At 41.3% G+C, this 17,215-nt stretch overlaps 1 protein-coding gene across 13 annotated transcripts in view; it reads left to right on the plus strand.

The window, feature by feature from the left end:
* Nucleotides 1-17,215, plus strand: part of LOC113584897 (vacuole membrane protein 1-like) — a 46,715-nt gene that overhangs the window by 15,856 nt on the left and 13,644 nt on the right. For 3 of the 13 annotated variants that reach the window (XR_014118613.1, XR_014118612.1, XM_081702108.1), the window contains exons 3-8: nucleotides 1-393; nucleotides 486-576; nucleotides 8,529-8,643; nucleotides 9,521-9,580; nucleotides 10,210-10,303; nucleotides 11,049-11,109. The exon at nucleotides 1-393 is cut by the window's left edge and continues 350 nt beyond it. Coding sequence is in view for 9 of the 13 variants with exons in the window: in XM_081702108.1 (XP_081558234.1) it covers nucleotides 10,267-10,303; nucleotides 11,049-11,109 (98 nt within the window). In the remaining 4 variants the exon portion in view is untranslated. The other 10 variants (XM_081702104.1, XM_081702107.1, XM_081702111.1 and 7 more) reach the window with 8 other exon arrangements.

Genomic DNA, 17,215 nt, shown 5'->3' on the forward strand with positions numbered 1-17,215 from the left:
GTGTGGGGGTATGTGTGTGTGTGCGTGCGTGCGTGCGTGTGTGTGTGTGTGGGGGTATGTGTGTGTGTGCGTGCGTGCGTGTGTGTGTGTGTGTGTGTGTGTGTGTGTGGGTATGTGTGTGTGTGCGTGTGTGCGTGCGTGTGTGCGTGCGTGCGTGCGTGCCTGCGTGCGTGTGTGTGTGTGTGTGTGCAGGGTGCAGTGACTGCTATAGGAGCATTCACTCCATACTTCATGGCCTGAACAACTCAGTCATCTGGCGCAGAGCCAGAGGAGAGACTGTGAGACTATGAGGAAGACTGTGAGACTATGAGGAGAGACTGTGAGACTATGAGGAAGACTGTGAGACTATGAGGAGAGACTGTGAGACTATGAGGAGAGACTGTGAGAGTGCAGGTGCGTCTGGCTCCTTTCTGCTCTACCACCTTCCAACTATGACCCCTCCCCCCCCGGTCATCTCTTCTTCACTCCCCCTTTCTCCTTCCCAGGTGCGTCCAGAGTTTTACTGTCCTCTTCCCTGCTTCCCGTTTCTTCGGATCGCCCTCCCCTGGCTACCCAGAGAGTTCAGCTCCTTCTCAGGTACGTCTGGAAGTTGCCCTTTCACCCCATGACCTGACACCGTGACCTGACACTCTGGCCCACAGAATCTTGTTGACACAGGTCAAAGGGCAAAGCTTGCCATTCAGTACATCTCTCCTTAATGCAGATAAAAGACTAATGTCCTCTTAAAACAGTTCCACTAACTACACAAGAGGCCGGTTGAGAGCAGTTTGGACACATTTTAGCTGTGCAAGGCAAGAAATTCCCATGAAGGGGAAGCCTCTAAAGACAATTTATAAATAAATGTTTCATCAGTCAGCACTTTTGAAATCTGACCAAACATTTTGCTGTTGAGTAAACACAGTCACTATAGTTCTTCACTCACTAAATATTTAACAGTTTTTAATCTGGCGTATGTTTATCTGCTCTGTTAGCATTTTCTTTCATCTGTTCTGCAGCCGTAGTAACTAAATAAAGATGTTTTAAGAACTGTCTGCTGCGTGAATCCTGTGTGGTGTGGTGTACTTTTTGCTAACAGTTATACTGAGTGTGATGTTTCTGGCCATTTCAATCACACTAGCATGTATGATGCTCAGTGTGGGTTTTTCTATCTCAGTGTGACAAAAACTTGTGTATTTTTCATTACCATTGGAACATAAACAAACACGCACACACATCTTGTTCCTCTGAATATACATTACACATCTGCACTTGTGTAAATTGTGGTGGCAAAATGTGATTATGGTAAAGAGTCATTGTGAGTGTGTGTGTGTGTGTGTCTGTGAATCTGGACCCCTGTCTGCAAACGCCTGCGTGTGTGTGTGTGTGTGTGTGTGTATGTGTATGCGCTGGAATGTGTGTGTGTGTGTGTGTGTGTGTGTGTGTGTGTGTGCGTGTGCGCACGTGTCCCTGCACCTGTGTGTGTGTGTGTGTGTGTGTGTGTGTGTATGTGTATGCGCTGGAATGTGTGTGTGTGTGTGTGTGTGTGTGTGTGTGTGTGTGTGCGCGCACGTGTCCCTACACCTGTGTGTGTGTGTGTGTGTGTGTGTGTGTGTGTGTGTGTGTGTGTGTGTGTGCACATGTATGTTTCTGTTCAGCATAGATTTGTGCCATCTGTAGCCTGTGAAAAGTGGAGGACCTGCTATGAACCTTTTGAAATTTCTAGAGACTAAAAGAGAGAGAACAAAGAGAAAAATAAGTGCCATATTCTGTGAAAATGTGTGTATATGTAAAACGGCCCCTTAAGTGTTAAAGTCTGCTCTGGGCTCCCTCGTTCTCCCTCTTCTCTGTATCAGTAGTGGTCCTTGTCGCTCGCTCTGTGGGGCTGCTGTGTGTGTTCAGCAGCTCCTGAGTGCAGCACAGAGACCTCCTTCCCTCCCATTGTTATGGGATGGAGCTTCCCATCCTGTCAGACTGGGACCTGTATCCTGTTTAAGTCTCTCTCTCTCTCTCTCTCTCTCTCTCTCTCTCTCTCTTCTGTTCGCTTTGTTCTGCTCACCAGCTTGCTTGTTTCACCTTACGCTTGTTCTTCTTCCGGGCAGGAGTTTGTGGGTACAACATCTTAAAAACAGCAAGAATGAAGAAAGTTGGTCACCATAGCTGGCAGGATCTCTTTTCTAAACTGGGATTTTTAAAAGCTTCCTTTGAGCTTGTTTGTTTTTTAGGTATTATTTCCTTTTCTATATATTTAATTTTGTACCCAACAGTGTCCAATATTGCCCTATAAACACTAAATGTCTTCTAAGAATGAATAAGCAAATGATGATAACAAAAAAAAAAATGTAAATGATTTTTTTCATCATTTCTTTATGGGTTCTTAGAAGCGCGCCGGACGGTTGTGTGCCGTGTGTCTGTCTGGCAGGGATGTGTGGCCCTCTGGACCGCCTGTTCTACATGGGCAGGGGGCGGGGCCTGCAGTGCCACACCCCTGCACATGAGCTGCCTTTCATAGCTTCTCAACTGAGGATGTTACAGGAGCCATGAGAGAAAGATCGCCTGTACGGAAAGGACACCCTCAACTTCATTGACTTTACAGCTATAAAAATCCAAAAGTGTCTTTTTTCTTTCTTTTTTTTCCTATGGAGTCTTTTGTTGTTGTGTTTTTGGTCTTATGTAGCTATGGAGAAATCATGTTTGGTTTATGGTGATGATTGTCATAGCATTGATTTTGTGAATCCAGCACTTCAAGGGTTAACCTTTTGTTGTTTTATTATTATTATTATTATTATTAGTAGTAGTAGTAGTAGTAGTAGTAGTAGTAGTAGTAGTATGTCTGATGTGTGATATTTGTTTTTTCACTGTTGAGTGACTAGTTTGTGAATTTCGCGCATAAAGGGTTAAAATGCAAGTGAGCTGGACATGAGAGGGTTAACGAGTCTGAGAATTCTCAGTTGCCAACTCCCAGGCAGGCGAGTAAATGTGTAAGTGGACTGAGCGCGTTTATGCCGGCTAGGGCGTGTGTGTCTCCCCGGCACCAGCTCCTCTTCTCCTCCCAGCTCTGTGGTTAGCCCCGCCCCTGTCCGTCACATGACTTCTCTGAAAGTCCCCCCTCCTACTGTCTCCCCCCGTGTTTCCAGTAAATTGCTTGAAAGGAGGGGCTGAGTCAGAGCAGCTTCCCTTTAACCACGGCTTGTTAAAGAATTTGTCAACGTGGACTCCAGGGTGCCCCCTCCCCCCCCCTCCTCCCAGCAATAGATTTGAATTTTTTCCCCCCTTCTTTCTTTGGAACGGTCTCTGGGTCAGATTACGTCAGACACCCATAATCACTTAACTTCCTGTGACACATTGTAAAAAGAGAGAGAGAGAGAGAGAGAGAGAGAGAGAGAGAGCATGCACATTTGTGATGGTCTGTGACATCGAACGTGTGTGTGGGCGCGTGAATATGGGTGTGTATGTGTGTGTGTGTGTGTGTGTTTTGGGGGGGCTAGAAACACACGTCTCCTCTGGGCTCCTTTAGTTTTTTTTCTGAATTGAGCTCAGCCAGACAGTGTTGACTGATCACCTATTTATCTGTTTATCTTTTTTTTTTTTTTTTTTCTTCACCAATTTCACCAAATTTGCTTTTTTTGGCAGATTGTAGCACACCACCCATTTGTTTGTTTTTTTTAAATGTAAAATGTATCTCAAGCTTCTAGTTGTCAGTTTAAATCTTTACCCAAATACCGATAAGTCCATTGAATACTGCATGTAATCTTCAGCCTTAAGGATAATTACCTCAATGTATTTCTTACTGAATAATTATTTAAGAAAAGCTCACAGAAGAACCTACACCAGTCTGTATTAAGTCATATATATTAAAGAGTGCCAGTATGGAATTAGGGATAGTGGGTAATATCATAGGGAAATTGCTGTTATTGTATGTGTGTATGTGTATACCAGTATTAGTGCGGTAGACTGCAGGATGCTGATGAAAGCTTTAATTACTCAGCACTAGGATTTTCAGCTATTTCCTCTCCTTTTCCATCTGCTTGCGTCAGTTTGTCTGTGTTTCTGTGTGTCTACCTACCAGCCTGCTGCTACTCGGTCTTCCACGCTGACGACACACCGTGGCTAGATGCAGATGCTCTTTGTATCTGTGTGTGTGGAAAATAGTTTGAGCAAAGACGGTCCGACAAGCCGAGATACTACACTGGGTGTCGGCGTAAATTATGCCGAAGATGTAAAGAGATTTGCTTTTATCAGGGTTGAGACGGACACGCCTCAGAGTTGATTAAGGGTCAATTTAGTAGCTCTCTAAAAACTGACCTAAAACCTGAAAGTATTACAGACCACGTCAAACAAGCACCACCTCACTCCACTCGGCCGTCTGAACAGCGGACAGTAACAGACTTCGGACTTTGTGGTTGTACCAATGACTTAAAAAAAAAACTTCAGAAAGGGGAAAAAAGACAAAAAGAAAACTGCTGGTTTTGTGCCAAACCTTAATCAAAGGCTGAGACTCGGCTCATAGTTTGAAATAGTGCTGCGCTTTTGACAAGATCTGCTAAACATAATTGCTGGGAAGCCCTGCCCGAGGGCACAAGAGGGTGGGTACCCAGGAGAGAGGGAGGTAAGGGTGGGTGAAAGCTTTGCCAAACGGTAATTTTCCATGATGGGCTAAAGAGAGGGAAAAAGGGAAAGAGGATATAAGCATCTATTATGGATGTGCATTATGTAGATTAAGTTACTAAACCTTTAAGAAACTCTGAATGCCCCTCAGCTGCAGAAGGTGTGTAAATGACCGATGCAGATGTTTACCGGGAGAGAAATAAGAGTGTGTATGTCTGGACAGGGTAGAGGAGGAGGAGACATTTGTGACAGGGCATGAATACTGCGATTTAGTCCCGACGTTGCTCAGCAATTTCCCGTGACGGGTAAAAAGCGTCTTATTCGTGGGGCATGTGTTCGTGTCGTGAGCGGGCACAGACGGGGAGCGTAGCTCTCTCACGGCGCTCTTCTGCTATGTGCCTGTGCTTGTGCCGTAAAGATCCAGACTGGTCATGCTGTCGGACAGATAAACAAAAGACATTCCGCTTCTTTGAGTAATGGACATTCCTCCTTAACGGCGGTAGCACTGGTGGTAGCCATCTCCGTATCCGATCCAGGGAGAGGGAGTGCAGGAGTAGAACGGAATGGATGCAGCTGTTGCTATGTGTAAGCACAGCCTTTGTGATTGGACAGAAATCATTCTGAATTTTAAAGGTTGGCCAATCAAAGCACAGCTGTGTCCGTTGGCTCTGGAGCCCTCCCTCCTATCCCCCAACAGCGTTACTTGGACTGATTTGATGTCCATATTAGGCTCAATTTGGTCAAATCCCCTCCCACCACCAAACCCAGAGAGCCCTCAAGTTTCAATGGGTTTTATGTCCTTGAAACCGATAAGATGCATAACATGCTGTGAATGAATTAAAGATGAACTCATCATCAATATATGATTTGCTTAGCCACCTAGCAGTAATCTTTCCATTTTAATGCTAGACTTGTCATATTTAGTCACTGGAAGTATTTATTGATTTAATTTGTATCACAAAGAATGATTACAAATGTAGTTACTCCACAAAAAGCCTTTAAAACATAAAACTACTGAACTTAAAATATCCACACACTGTGATTATTAAACTAAATATGTATTTTTAAAGTATGATGTATTTCTAAACGGGATAAACAAAACCTGTAATTATGTTTGCCATTAAACTGCTCTTTATATGATTGTCATGAAAAAGTTTGTAAAATTATGTTAAAATTAAACAAAGAACAACAGAAAGTGTCACAATATGCACACACTTGCAGTAAAATACTGCAGGTTAATTTACTTAAATATGAAAAGTTCTTATTTAAAAAAAAAGTGTGTGTGTGTGTATGTATGTATATATATATATATGTGTATATATATATATATATATATATATATATATATATATATATATATATATATATATATATATATATATATATATATATTCTCACCTTTTATTGGTTTCCTTTACATTTTAGGTCCCTTAATAATATGGTCATTTCAACTTGCAGATAGGAAAACTGACCCTGCACATCCTTGTTTTCCCAGAAAAAGTGTTCCCATGACATTAACATTAACTTAACCCTCCTCTTCCCACTAAAGCTGTAAGCAGAAAACCTTCATGTTATTACAGTGAAAGACACTTTTGTGAGATTGCAAAGCTGTCTTTGTGGATATTTGAAAGTCATGTCTGAGTCACTGAGATCACCTAGGAGCCTAGCCTTGTTGTTCTCTCACCTAGCTGTAATGGAATGTCAAAAAGTTCATGGAGCTCTCTGGTAAGGGTTAATGATTTTAATTAACTGGGCTATATATTTTTTATTTGAAATTTAGATTATCACAATTCTGTATTTGCTTCAAATAATTTTACAACACTAAAAAAAATCTTATAAAAATGAAAAGTAAATTAGCCATGAGTTGTGAAATGACTGAGGTGTACATAGCAGGATGTTTTAAAGCAGTCACGGTTCTGTAGGCTGGTAAAAGGGTTTTGTTTAGGGTTTAGTTCTTCCCTTGCAAACATCTAGTAGAGTCCACGCCTTATTTAATGGAGTTAGGTCATAAGAAAAATCATTAAAAATACCTTCAGCATTTTTGAGCCCTGCACAGAGAGGTTGAAGTGAAGTGGCTAATATGCAGCACCTCTGTAGTGGTCACAGCCTCCTTCAGCTTTTAGTTACCTTGATGCATTCGATTTGAAAACCTATTTGTGTTCTTCCCTGCATTTCTCTGCATTGCTAATTTAAACTTTAAACTTTAAGCAAATTAGCTTGCTTAAAATATTTTTTAAAATCATTTTCCTTAGTATTTTATTACATTTTACTGTTCTATCTTATGCTGAAATGTTATGTTTAATAAATGTTTTTATTACTCATAACCTTAATGAAAAGAAAGTAATCGAGTTAGAGAAAAGATTATTGCAATAACTCAGTATGTACAAGATTTTACTAATGATAAATTAGCTGAAAAGAAGGTTTCAGATGAGTTCATGGTTTTACCAAAGATAAACTGCTCTCTGTACCATAGAATATTGGTAAATTATGGCACATCATTTATTTCTACAAGTGTTCTTGAAAGGGAAGCGCAGTAAGTCTACAGGCAGGTTTTCACACAGCCTTGTCCACTGTGCAGATTTAAATGCATGCATAGTTTTTATTTCACAGAAAAAAAGGATTCACGCTAGTCTCAAAACTGGGAGCATCCAAACTGAATAGCTACTGAATAAATCACTGAATAACTACTGAATAAGCTTGAGAGGGTTTGAAATGCTCTTTCCTTGCACATCAGTTTTTATGACCTACTAATCAACTTCCAAACTATTGCCAATTATTGACTTATGTATAGTTTTCGTACATTTTTTCAGTACATTACTTAAGGTCTTTTAAAAGTATAGTGTTTTTAAAATAAATAGAATATTAGTAGATGAATAAATTATGCATTAAAATATATTCTGATAAGGCACTGTACAGTTTATTTTAGACAGGTGTTAAAAAGAATTATTGTGCCAAAGCATAGTTTGTTAGAAAATCTTGTCAGAAACATGAGAATTCTGAGAAGTTGTTTAAAAGTGATTTGCATAGAATACATTTTCTCTCATGTGGTTTTAAAAACGATTGTTCCTAAAAGATCCGATTTTGTCTGATATTCCTTAACACATGTCCAAGCACTGAACATTTTTTGTGTGTAAACTATCTTATAATTAAAATGAGTAATTCCTTTAAGGTACAAAAGGAACATTTTAATGTTTTTAACATTTTAACTAATGGATAGTCTTTATTGTTGGGTTTGATACACAAAATGTTTTGGATATGTTTTCAGTTTACATAACAAAATATTATTAAGTAATTCATTGTTGAAATAATGTTTTTTTCTGGTTTATTTTTAACAAATCTGTCAAATGCGTTATCTGTTTTTGCTGTTTATACATGTGATGCACACAGTGTAAATGTTATTATTGTCTCACTCTTGACATTTCCAGATACACACACACACACACAAACCTGATGACAATAATTGGTAATGATAATGGAGTAAAAATGTTGTATCACGTTTTCCACTTTTTTTACTTTAAGTCTTTACTATCCAGACAAAATCTGCAGTACAGAAAATGATCCAGAGAGGAGGATTGCTTGGAATTTTGTCCTGTGCTTCTGTGCGTTCCTTTGAAATTTGTGCCATCTTTTATTCTTAAAAAAAAGAAATTTCTTTTTTTTTTTTTGAAAACCTGTTACTTAGATATGTGCAACTTTAATTAGAAAAAGTAACTCATTTTAAGCAGTCGTGTTCCTTCCTTTAAAAGTTTGCCTCTGACTCTCTCCAGTGCATGCTAATGTACATTAGTTCCAGAATGCAGCACTTGTGTGAATCACTATTATTAATGTTTCTCTCAATAAATAATTCCTGACAAGTTATTTTTGCTGTCATAATGTGCTTGGATTGTCTTTCCTGTATCCCTGTATCCCTGTACTACTTTGTTGTTTTTTCCCCTGTATTCCAGATCCCAGTCCACTCTTTGACCTGGCAGGAATAACTTGTAGACATTTTCTGGAGTCTTCCTGGAGCATTTCTGGAGACACACTGATTGGCAAGGCACTGAAAAAACGCAGATCCAGGTGAGCGCACAGTGTAGCTAACAGTCATGTCCTCACAGACACTGAAGCGTTCCCTGAGTCGCAATGTCGTGGTTAGGATTTCTTTAAAAGCATGCCTTTGAAAAATGACTTGTTTTTGAAGAACATGCCATCTAAGCTGTGTAAGGTTTAGTGCATTTGGATACCAGCAGAGCCATTCAGACTCAACTGTGTGTAAGTCATTAAAGAGGCAGCCATTTTGTGTTTTATTGCCCTCCATTTTGTGTAGAGTGCAGCTGCGCTGAACTCAACAGGCAAGTGCTCCAGTTCTGGCTGCAGGGTCACATGTTTAGAGTTATGGTGCAAAGCACTGGAATGTGTGCTGAATGTGTGCTCAATGGATCGTTCACAGTTTACTGATGCCTGTGCAGTTCTTAAAAATAAATATTCTTCTCATTTGTTTTTGCTGTTGTCTCTAAGTTAGGCCAACAATCACATCAAATGTTTGTTTTATTTATGTCCTTAAAGTGTAAGGCTGAAATTGACATTTATATTTAGTATTTATCAGTTATGGTACAATTGGCTTAACTGTTATTTAAAAATTTGCTATGTCTGCCTCTTTCTAGTAAGCTTATGAAAGTTTGTCTGTGCTTTTTAAACCAAGACTTTTCCCAAAGACAGTAAAGCCCCTTTTGGGTAAGAGATGCAAATTAAAAAGCTAAAGATGATATCTCAGGTTGATTTGACCTCTTCTCACACATTTAAACACATACTCATTCCTTGACACACTCTTACATGCTCTGTTTCTGCAAAGTACAGCCTTAAAAACTTCAGAAAGTGGTTAAATACACTTGTATGAGTGTTTAATGTTAATCGGACTGCTTCAGTGTCTGAAAAGTCTTCACTGTCAAACTTGTAGATCAGGTGAGACACGTGAGACTCCATGTTCTCATAAGCACCGGCACACTCGTCTCTCTAGGTAAGTCTAACATTACGCAGTCTCAGACAGCTCATGCTTATCTGACTCCCAAAACTGTGATTAACCTCATATCAGGTTAAAGCTGTTTCAGTGAATCAGCGAGTAAAATTACAATTTACGATACACAGAGCTGGGTTTAATGACAGAAGCTCACATAGTCATAGAATGAAAAAAACATTTCAATGCACAGTGTAATTTTATACAATATTAGATGTAATCAGAGCCCAGAAAGAATTCTACTTGTTTGAGCAAGACCATAATTTCCCATAAGGTCAGCTTGGTTAAACGCAGTGAACGTATAGCTTACTTTTAAATCGTTTTAAATACATACAATTCACACATATTCTTTCATTTTTATATCTATTATATTATTTCTGTCCAGTAAATTTGGTCTTGCTGTTTTAAATAATAATTAAATAATTCAAATAAATAATTGCCTCACTGTCTCATTCTCAGATTAGTGTCATTTTTAAAAATCATGAATGCTCTCAACAGCCGACATTGAAATTCATCTGATCTGCAGTGAGATTTACAGTCATTCGTGTACTGATTTTCCCTACCCAGGATTACTTGTGTATCTGTTTAATTGGCCACATTTCCCACACAGTATTCATATCTCTGTCTGACAGAATATAGAGTGACTGATCCAGACCTTTGTGCCTTCAGCATTAATCATTTCCCAGTAGATGAATTGTGCCACACACACAAAGACTCTGAAGTTTGGTAGGTAACCCAGACAATGTCCATTAAACAGTGTGTTTACTTGATACAATCACGAACTGCCTGTTTTTGTTCATCATGAGGGGGACATTATAGGAGGGGAAATCAGTAATGAGAGTATACTGAGTGATTTTCAACTGATTGAGTTGCACGGGGCAGGGAAGCCCCCCCCCCCCCCCCATCCTGCCTTTCATCGTGACCAGCCAGGGACCGTGAGTCACCAGCATCCAGACCAGGACCACAGCCTTAACTGATTTGAGTTTACTTGTAGTCTGGGACTGAAGAGTGCTGACAATAGAAGAGACAGGATGACACATCTGCTTGTATCTCCAGGGCCGGTCCCCTCTTAGGGTCCCCTCCTAGGGTCCCCTCTTGTCCCTCCCCGTCTGAACTGTTCTCCGCACGCTCACTACTTTTACTGCCCTCATTCCTTCGGTCAGTCCCTGGCTTCTCTGTATCGCCCCAGCCCCGTGACCTCGTGACCCTATCCCGGCTCGCGTGATCCTCGGGTCGTTGAGCTGCGTCTGTCTGGTTTGCTGATGTGTCATAGCACTTGGGCCGTGGGTTGAGTCGCCCGCCACAAAGGGCCATCATCCCATGGAGAGGGGTTTGGTGGAGGGCTGCGAGTTGGAGATTAAGGGCAGGCAATAATAAAGCTTGGAGCTTGTCATCTCAGTCTCCTCCTTTATGAGCACATGGTGGGATGTGTGAGTGACTGCATGTCTGTCTTTTTCTCTCTCTCATCTAGAAACTCTTTGTTTCACTACCTTCAGCAAATACATGGTGGAACAGATGGTGGCCCTCATAGGGTGAGTAATTCAAGCCATTGACTTGTATCGGGGGGCCCATGCACAAATGGAAAGGAGTGTGTGTGTGTGTGGCTTCTGTGTGAGTGTGTGTGTGAGTGGGTGGGTGAAACTCCATGATGTATAGCAGAAGAGGAAAGTGTTAAATGGACAAGAGAATGGTGGAAGACAGTCAAACATGCCTTTGCTTGGGAAAACCCTGTTCTTTAGGTCCTGTTATATATATACACATGCCTGCCTTCATGGGTTTCACACTGAGGGTCTGTCTGGAAATGAATATAACAGGCTCTTGTAGTCTCCTTGGTGGGTTGCCAGGTATTATAACTGGTTAGCATTTCAGCCCTCATCAGCCTCGTCTTGTGACAGAGCTCAGTGTTTTAGATAGAAAGGACTGCAGAGTGGTGAAATAATACAGATTCAGGAGGCCTGCGTTAATGCAGCAAAGCTCAGGTGAACGTTCTAGAAGCCGCTTACGTGAGCTGTTTCAGCTTTAACCAGAGTGTTATCTTCTGTCCCCTCCACCTCTGGCTGGAAGACTCTCATAGCATGGGTTGATATTACTGGAGGGTTTATTGGGCTGTGGAGGGTAAGGATGTTAGAGAGTGTGCTGCTGCCCGTGTGATGACTACAGACGTGACAGTGTTTCTATTGCAGGCTTGTGGCCTGTGGGACACTTTGATCTCCCCATATCACACCCACCCAGAGCACATGCTTCTTCATATAAAGAGTCCATAATAGCTCAGTGGTCTACCGTGACTGGGTGGGATACCCTGTGTGTGTGTGAAAGATAGATTAGTATGCGTGTTTGCCTACATGTATGGGAGAGAGATACACAGTTTGTCTATTTGTATGATAGAGAGATACACAGAGAGAGAGAGAGAGAGAGAGAGAGAGAGAGAGAGAGAGAGATAGGCAGTGGAGTTTCCTGTGCTATGTACGAGGAATCGGGTGCGGAGTGGACGGTCTCGATGGGCAGAGGTACATCTGCGGGTTAGCTGCACACACCTCAGCGTCGTGTGCCGTGTGGATCCTGCACTGTGGTGCTGGAGAGTGATATTCTCAAACACCTGTCTCCAGGGAGACCCCCATGGTCTCTGCACGCTGGTGTCACTAGGCTGGGCTCTGGTGAGACCTCACACTCAGATTGCATCAGCTCGTCACTCAGTCATGAGCACAGTTTGCTTCTGTCTTCCTTTCCAGTGTGCTGATGCTGTAGGGAAATTTTTGAAATCTGTTTCCAATGAGAAAAAAACCTCTTCTGGTTTACTCGCATTCTCTCCAAATGCTTATGACTAAGTAGAGATCAGCAGATTAGTTATTTATGATGTTGTTTTCAGCGCGTACGGTGCCACTAGGAAGTGCAGACATGTGTTTTTCGAGTCACTGAGATGAATGTGTGAAGTCTGAGGTGGTCCAATAGTACGTCTTGTTTGTCATTGTTCAAAGTGTAAAGCCGATGTGCAGGCAAGGTGAATTGAGATTGTGAATTTGCAGTAAAAAAGGGTTTGTCCTATGAATGTGCCTGTGCATGTCTGTTTTTGTGTGTGTGTGTGTGTGGCTGCTTATGTGTGTGTGCAATGCTGTTTGATAAGTATTTGTGTGTGTGTGTGTGTGTATGCATGGCTGTTTGTTATGTATTTGTCTATCTGTGTGTGTGTGTGTGTGTGTGTGTGTGTGTGCGCGCGCACATGGCTGTTTGTTATGTATTTTCTGTGTGTGTGTGTGTGTGTGTGTGTGTGTGTATGTGCAATCCTGTTTGTGTGCATAAGTGTGTAGAGTCCTAAAGATAAAGCAGGTGAAACTGACTTGCAGAGAGCTGATCGGCTTCAACAACCACAAGCAAAACTACATACGTGCTTCTAGTTTCTATTTATCTCGGAACATGTGCTTTGACAGAGAAAGTTTCCAGTTTCCACGTTTTGGTAAATGGCCTTTTCCTCCGTAATGTCCCCTGGTAGATCTGCATGGAGTTTTAGGGTTGTTCTGCTGTGTTTGTCCATGGAAGCGTTTCCCTCTCTCGTCCCCTATAGCTAACAGTCTTGCTATTTACCATGTAAACAAGGTTGTAGTTTGCAACATATCCACTTTGGCACAACAAACATAGCTAATATTTTTATTTGCCTTCCAGGAGAGTTTGCAGTTATTGCTAGATGTTTGTAAATATTTTGTTGACAACATTTAGTTTTATACTGTGTTTATCATAAAATATTATTATAAATGAAGCAAATGAGTTTTGCTGACGCTGGACTCATTGTATCAGCCCTAATTAACCTTAACTTCAGTTACAAATCATGACCTGGAGAAAAGACTCAACATTATGTGAACACAGAGTCTTGAAATTGTTTTATGACCACTACTCTGAAAACGAAAATGTTTTCCGTATATGAGAAATATTGCTAAATTGTCTGTACTTAAGCACACTAATCTCACTAGACATTCTTCTTCTACTGCACTGAGCACTGAGCACTGAGCACTAGAAGAAGGAGCAACATAGTCATATTATCACAAATAACGGGAGGAAACATTAGTGGGCAACTAAAATTAATATCTGTAGCAAAAATTATTAAACATTTTAAATTTCTTATTAATTTATAGTCACTGCTGTATTATCTTGCTTTTTGAGGCAAGATATATAATTCATCATATAATTAAATTTAAAAAAAAGGTCTTGGTCCGTGTGAGACGCAGTGTAATTGTATTGTGTCTAAGCACTCGCCTGTTTGTTGCACTCATACAGGTGCCATCGAAACACTTCAGTAAAGCACTCTTTCTTCCTCTGCTTCTTATAGTCAGTAACTCGAATAAAGTCCGTCTGGCGTGTTTGACAAATACAAAATGTTTTCTCATGCATTTGAAAAACAGATTCAGTAAAAATGTGCATTTTTTTAAAAAGAATGTGAAATTGTATACATTTTGCTTTTTTTTCCCATTTGAATATGTAATATCTAACATATGTAATATGATGTGATATTTTTAATATGAATATCTAATAGAACTGAATATCTGTTCTAATGTTTTGAGCCTCTGCAGTCTTAGCTCATCGTCGGTACGGGAGCGTGAAGTGTCATAGTCACGATCATCATGACAGAAATTCGGTTGCTAGAAAGACGAGAATGTCGGCGAGCAAAATGTGTAGTGACCCACTGGTTAAAAGACTCACAGTGGGCATGTCCTCAGCAACTCTAGTGATGCAGACCTACAAACAAAAATGGTCCATCATGAAAAAATGGCGTGACATAAAACAATCACTGCATTTTTTAATATGTGGAGGTAAAATGGGATCATTTAATATTCACCTTTCAGTTCTCAGAGGACCGTGTGAAGTTTACTTGTCTTGCTTTAAACGTAAATCAAGTTTGTGTGATAAACCCACAAAACTGCATAAAATAGGCACAAACACATTTAGTTAAATGTGGTTTACTGCAATATCTCAAAAGGTATCACCCTTTCTTAAAAATAAAGTTGTGTGTTGTTTTTGTTTGGTTGTTCTTTTTACACAGAGTGTATCTAATATATTCATTATGGGACTTTATCGTGATATATTAAGTATTAGGTAACATGATATATTACACATAGTGAAACAGTTCAGTTAAGCTGGAGGAGGTGTGTAGGAAGCAAACACAAGTAAAGAAGGGTGTGTGTAAATGGCAAGACACACAAACAGTGGCCATAATTACTGGTAGCTCACCAGAGCACCAGCTGTAGTCCGATTCAACACAGCAGAGAAGGCTAATGGACAGTGGAGCAATTACCATTGTTTCTTTTAATTTATTAGATTATTGTGTATTGTTGTATAACCAGAAAGACCCAAAAAGAGAAATTAATATTTTAACATTAAGGTCAGTAAAGGAATTTTGTCCTGCAAAGCATATTGACATTTTTTTTTGTACAGGATATTAATGTTTAAAAAAAGGGTATATTTGATGCTATGTGTGCTGAAAATGGGTGATATGTACATCATGATCTTAGCATAGAAGGTGCCTTATGTCTTTCTTTTTACTGAGATTTACAGTTTGCTTTATGCTTAATTTAAATGTTATCACAGTGAACCCATGCAAATCATAGCTGTTGACAACAACCCTTTTACCCAGCCGCATTTGACAGCAGCCCGAATTAACCATAAGAACTTTTAGAAGCTGCATCTATCATATATGCCAAAATCATTCCAAATATGTGTTTATTCTTTGTAAAACCAATCTAATGACGTCCACTGCAGTTAGATTTACTGCAGCTAATAATTGTAAAGGCATCAGACTTCCATATCGTGGCTAATCAGGAGAAGTCTAGTTCCGTCTTTCTTCTTCACCACCATTTTCAGCAGATAGAAAAGAAAAGGAAGAAAAGTGCTGATTACTGGAAGTATTTCTTGCACAGAGCCTCACAGAGCCTCACAGAGCATCACAGAGCCTCACAGAGCATCACAGAGCCTCACAGAGCCTCACAGAGCATCACAGAGCCTCACAGAGCATCACAGAGCCTCACAGAGCATCACAGAGCCTCACAGAGCCTCACAGAGCATCACAGAGCCTCACAGAGCCTCACAGAGCATCACAGAGCCTCACAGAGCCTCACAGAGCATCACAGAGCCTCACAGAGCCTCACAGAGCCTCACAGAGCATCACAGAGCCTCACAGAGCATCACAGAGCCTCACAGAGCATCACAGAGCCTCACAGAGCATCACAGAGCCTCACAGAGCCTCACAGAGCATCACAGAGCATCACAGAGCATCACCTCACACAGTACGTGATTTGGCATTACTGTAATCCTTGGCCTTGCAGCCTTTGATCTCTTGTGTAAGATCATTTCTTTGTCGATGGTGCAGCTTGGCTTGTTTACTTGTCTTTAATTATGTGTATTGATTAGATTAAGAAAAGGACTCGGGTGATGGGAACTGCTGTGGTGGCTGTTCCGCACTCCTGGGCGGAGCTTTAACTTGTGTTTGCATGTGATGGCATCTGTGTTTGTTGGTGATCATGTAGAGAGATGGGGGTGTGTGTGTGTGTGTGTGCAGATGTGCATATATATTGAATAGTCATAGTGAAACAGTTCCTTATCTGCTCTACCCCAATTATCCTGCTTAACCCTAATCACATCAGTCCTGTCGATCGGAACTCTTTACCTGTTAGAGTTGCTCTCAGCTCCTTTTATATCCAAGTTAATTCTGTCCCCTTTTAAATGAGGGCCCCTGTATGTGGGTCTGACCGCAGTGGCCCTGTGGAGACACTTGTATTGATAATCATGGACTTGCAGCATGGTCCCATAGCTGCTTTGTGAGTGAATGGGCCGTCTGCAGGAGAAGTGAATCGCCTGCGTCAGAAGCTGCGTTACCATTAGACAGGACCTCCTGGTGTCCACGGGGTCACCTTGAAGAGCATTCCATTATCACATTATCAGGACAAAGCCCACGCAGACGGCCCACGCTGCCGCCTTTTCTCTGAGGACATTCCTCTCACAGTGGGGGGTGGGTTAGGAGGCAGGAACAGGCCTGTCAGATCAGAGTGAGTGACGCCGACAGGCGTGGGTGGCAGAGATGACGTGACAGAACGGGAGTGGTGGAGAGGAAGAGAGGAATAGATGGTGGAGCGCAAGGAGGTTGTGCAGGGATGGTGCCGGAAACGGAGGTGACGTCCACCTTGCTGAAATCGCTGAGTAATGCTCAGGGCTGCCTCACTGAAATCGCTGAGTAATGCCCAGGGTGTGAGCGAAGGCGGAGCAGGTAGAGCGTAGGTGTTCTTGAGGCCTTGTCGAGGGGTTCAGCAGTGTTAGAATGAGAAGAACATGCATGAAAAAATAAATGTGGAGTGATTCATGTCAATCGGCTGGCATAGTAGGGCCCGAAAAATGTCCACTCATTGTTGGCCTGTGCCAGCATTATTGGGATATGTTACCAACTTACAACTCTTACTGTTTATGGCTCTTTACAACACAAAGAAAAGAGAACAGCACAGTGTTTTATTTATACACTGAGATCTGCCTAGACATCAGAGTCCACTGCGTCTGTCATGTTAGAGGGCAAGGTTACGTAGTGATCTAACAAAGAGCGTGTCGAGTTAAACACCTTCTCCAAATCACAGTGGCACCTCGCACTCAGACATACAGATGTCAAAG

This window comes from Electrophorus electricus, chromosome 19 (assembly GCF_041902795.1).
Source record: "Electrophorus electricus isolate QZ-2024a chromosome 19, ASM4190279v1, whole genome shotgun sequence".
NCBI classification, from domain to species: Eukaryota; Metazoa; Chordata; class Actinopteri; order Gymnotiformes; family Gymnotidae; genus Electrophorus; species Electrophorus electricus.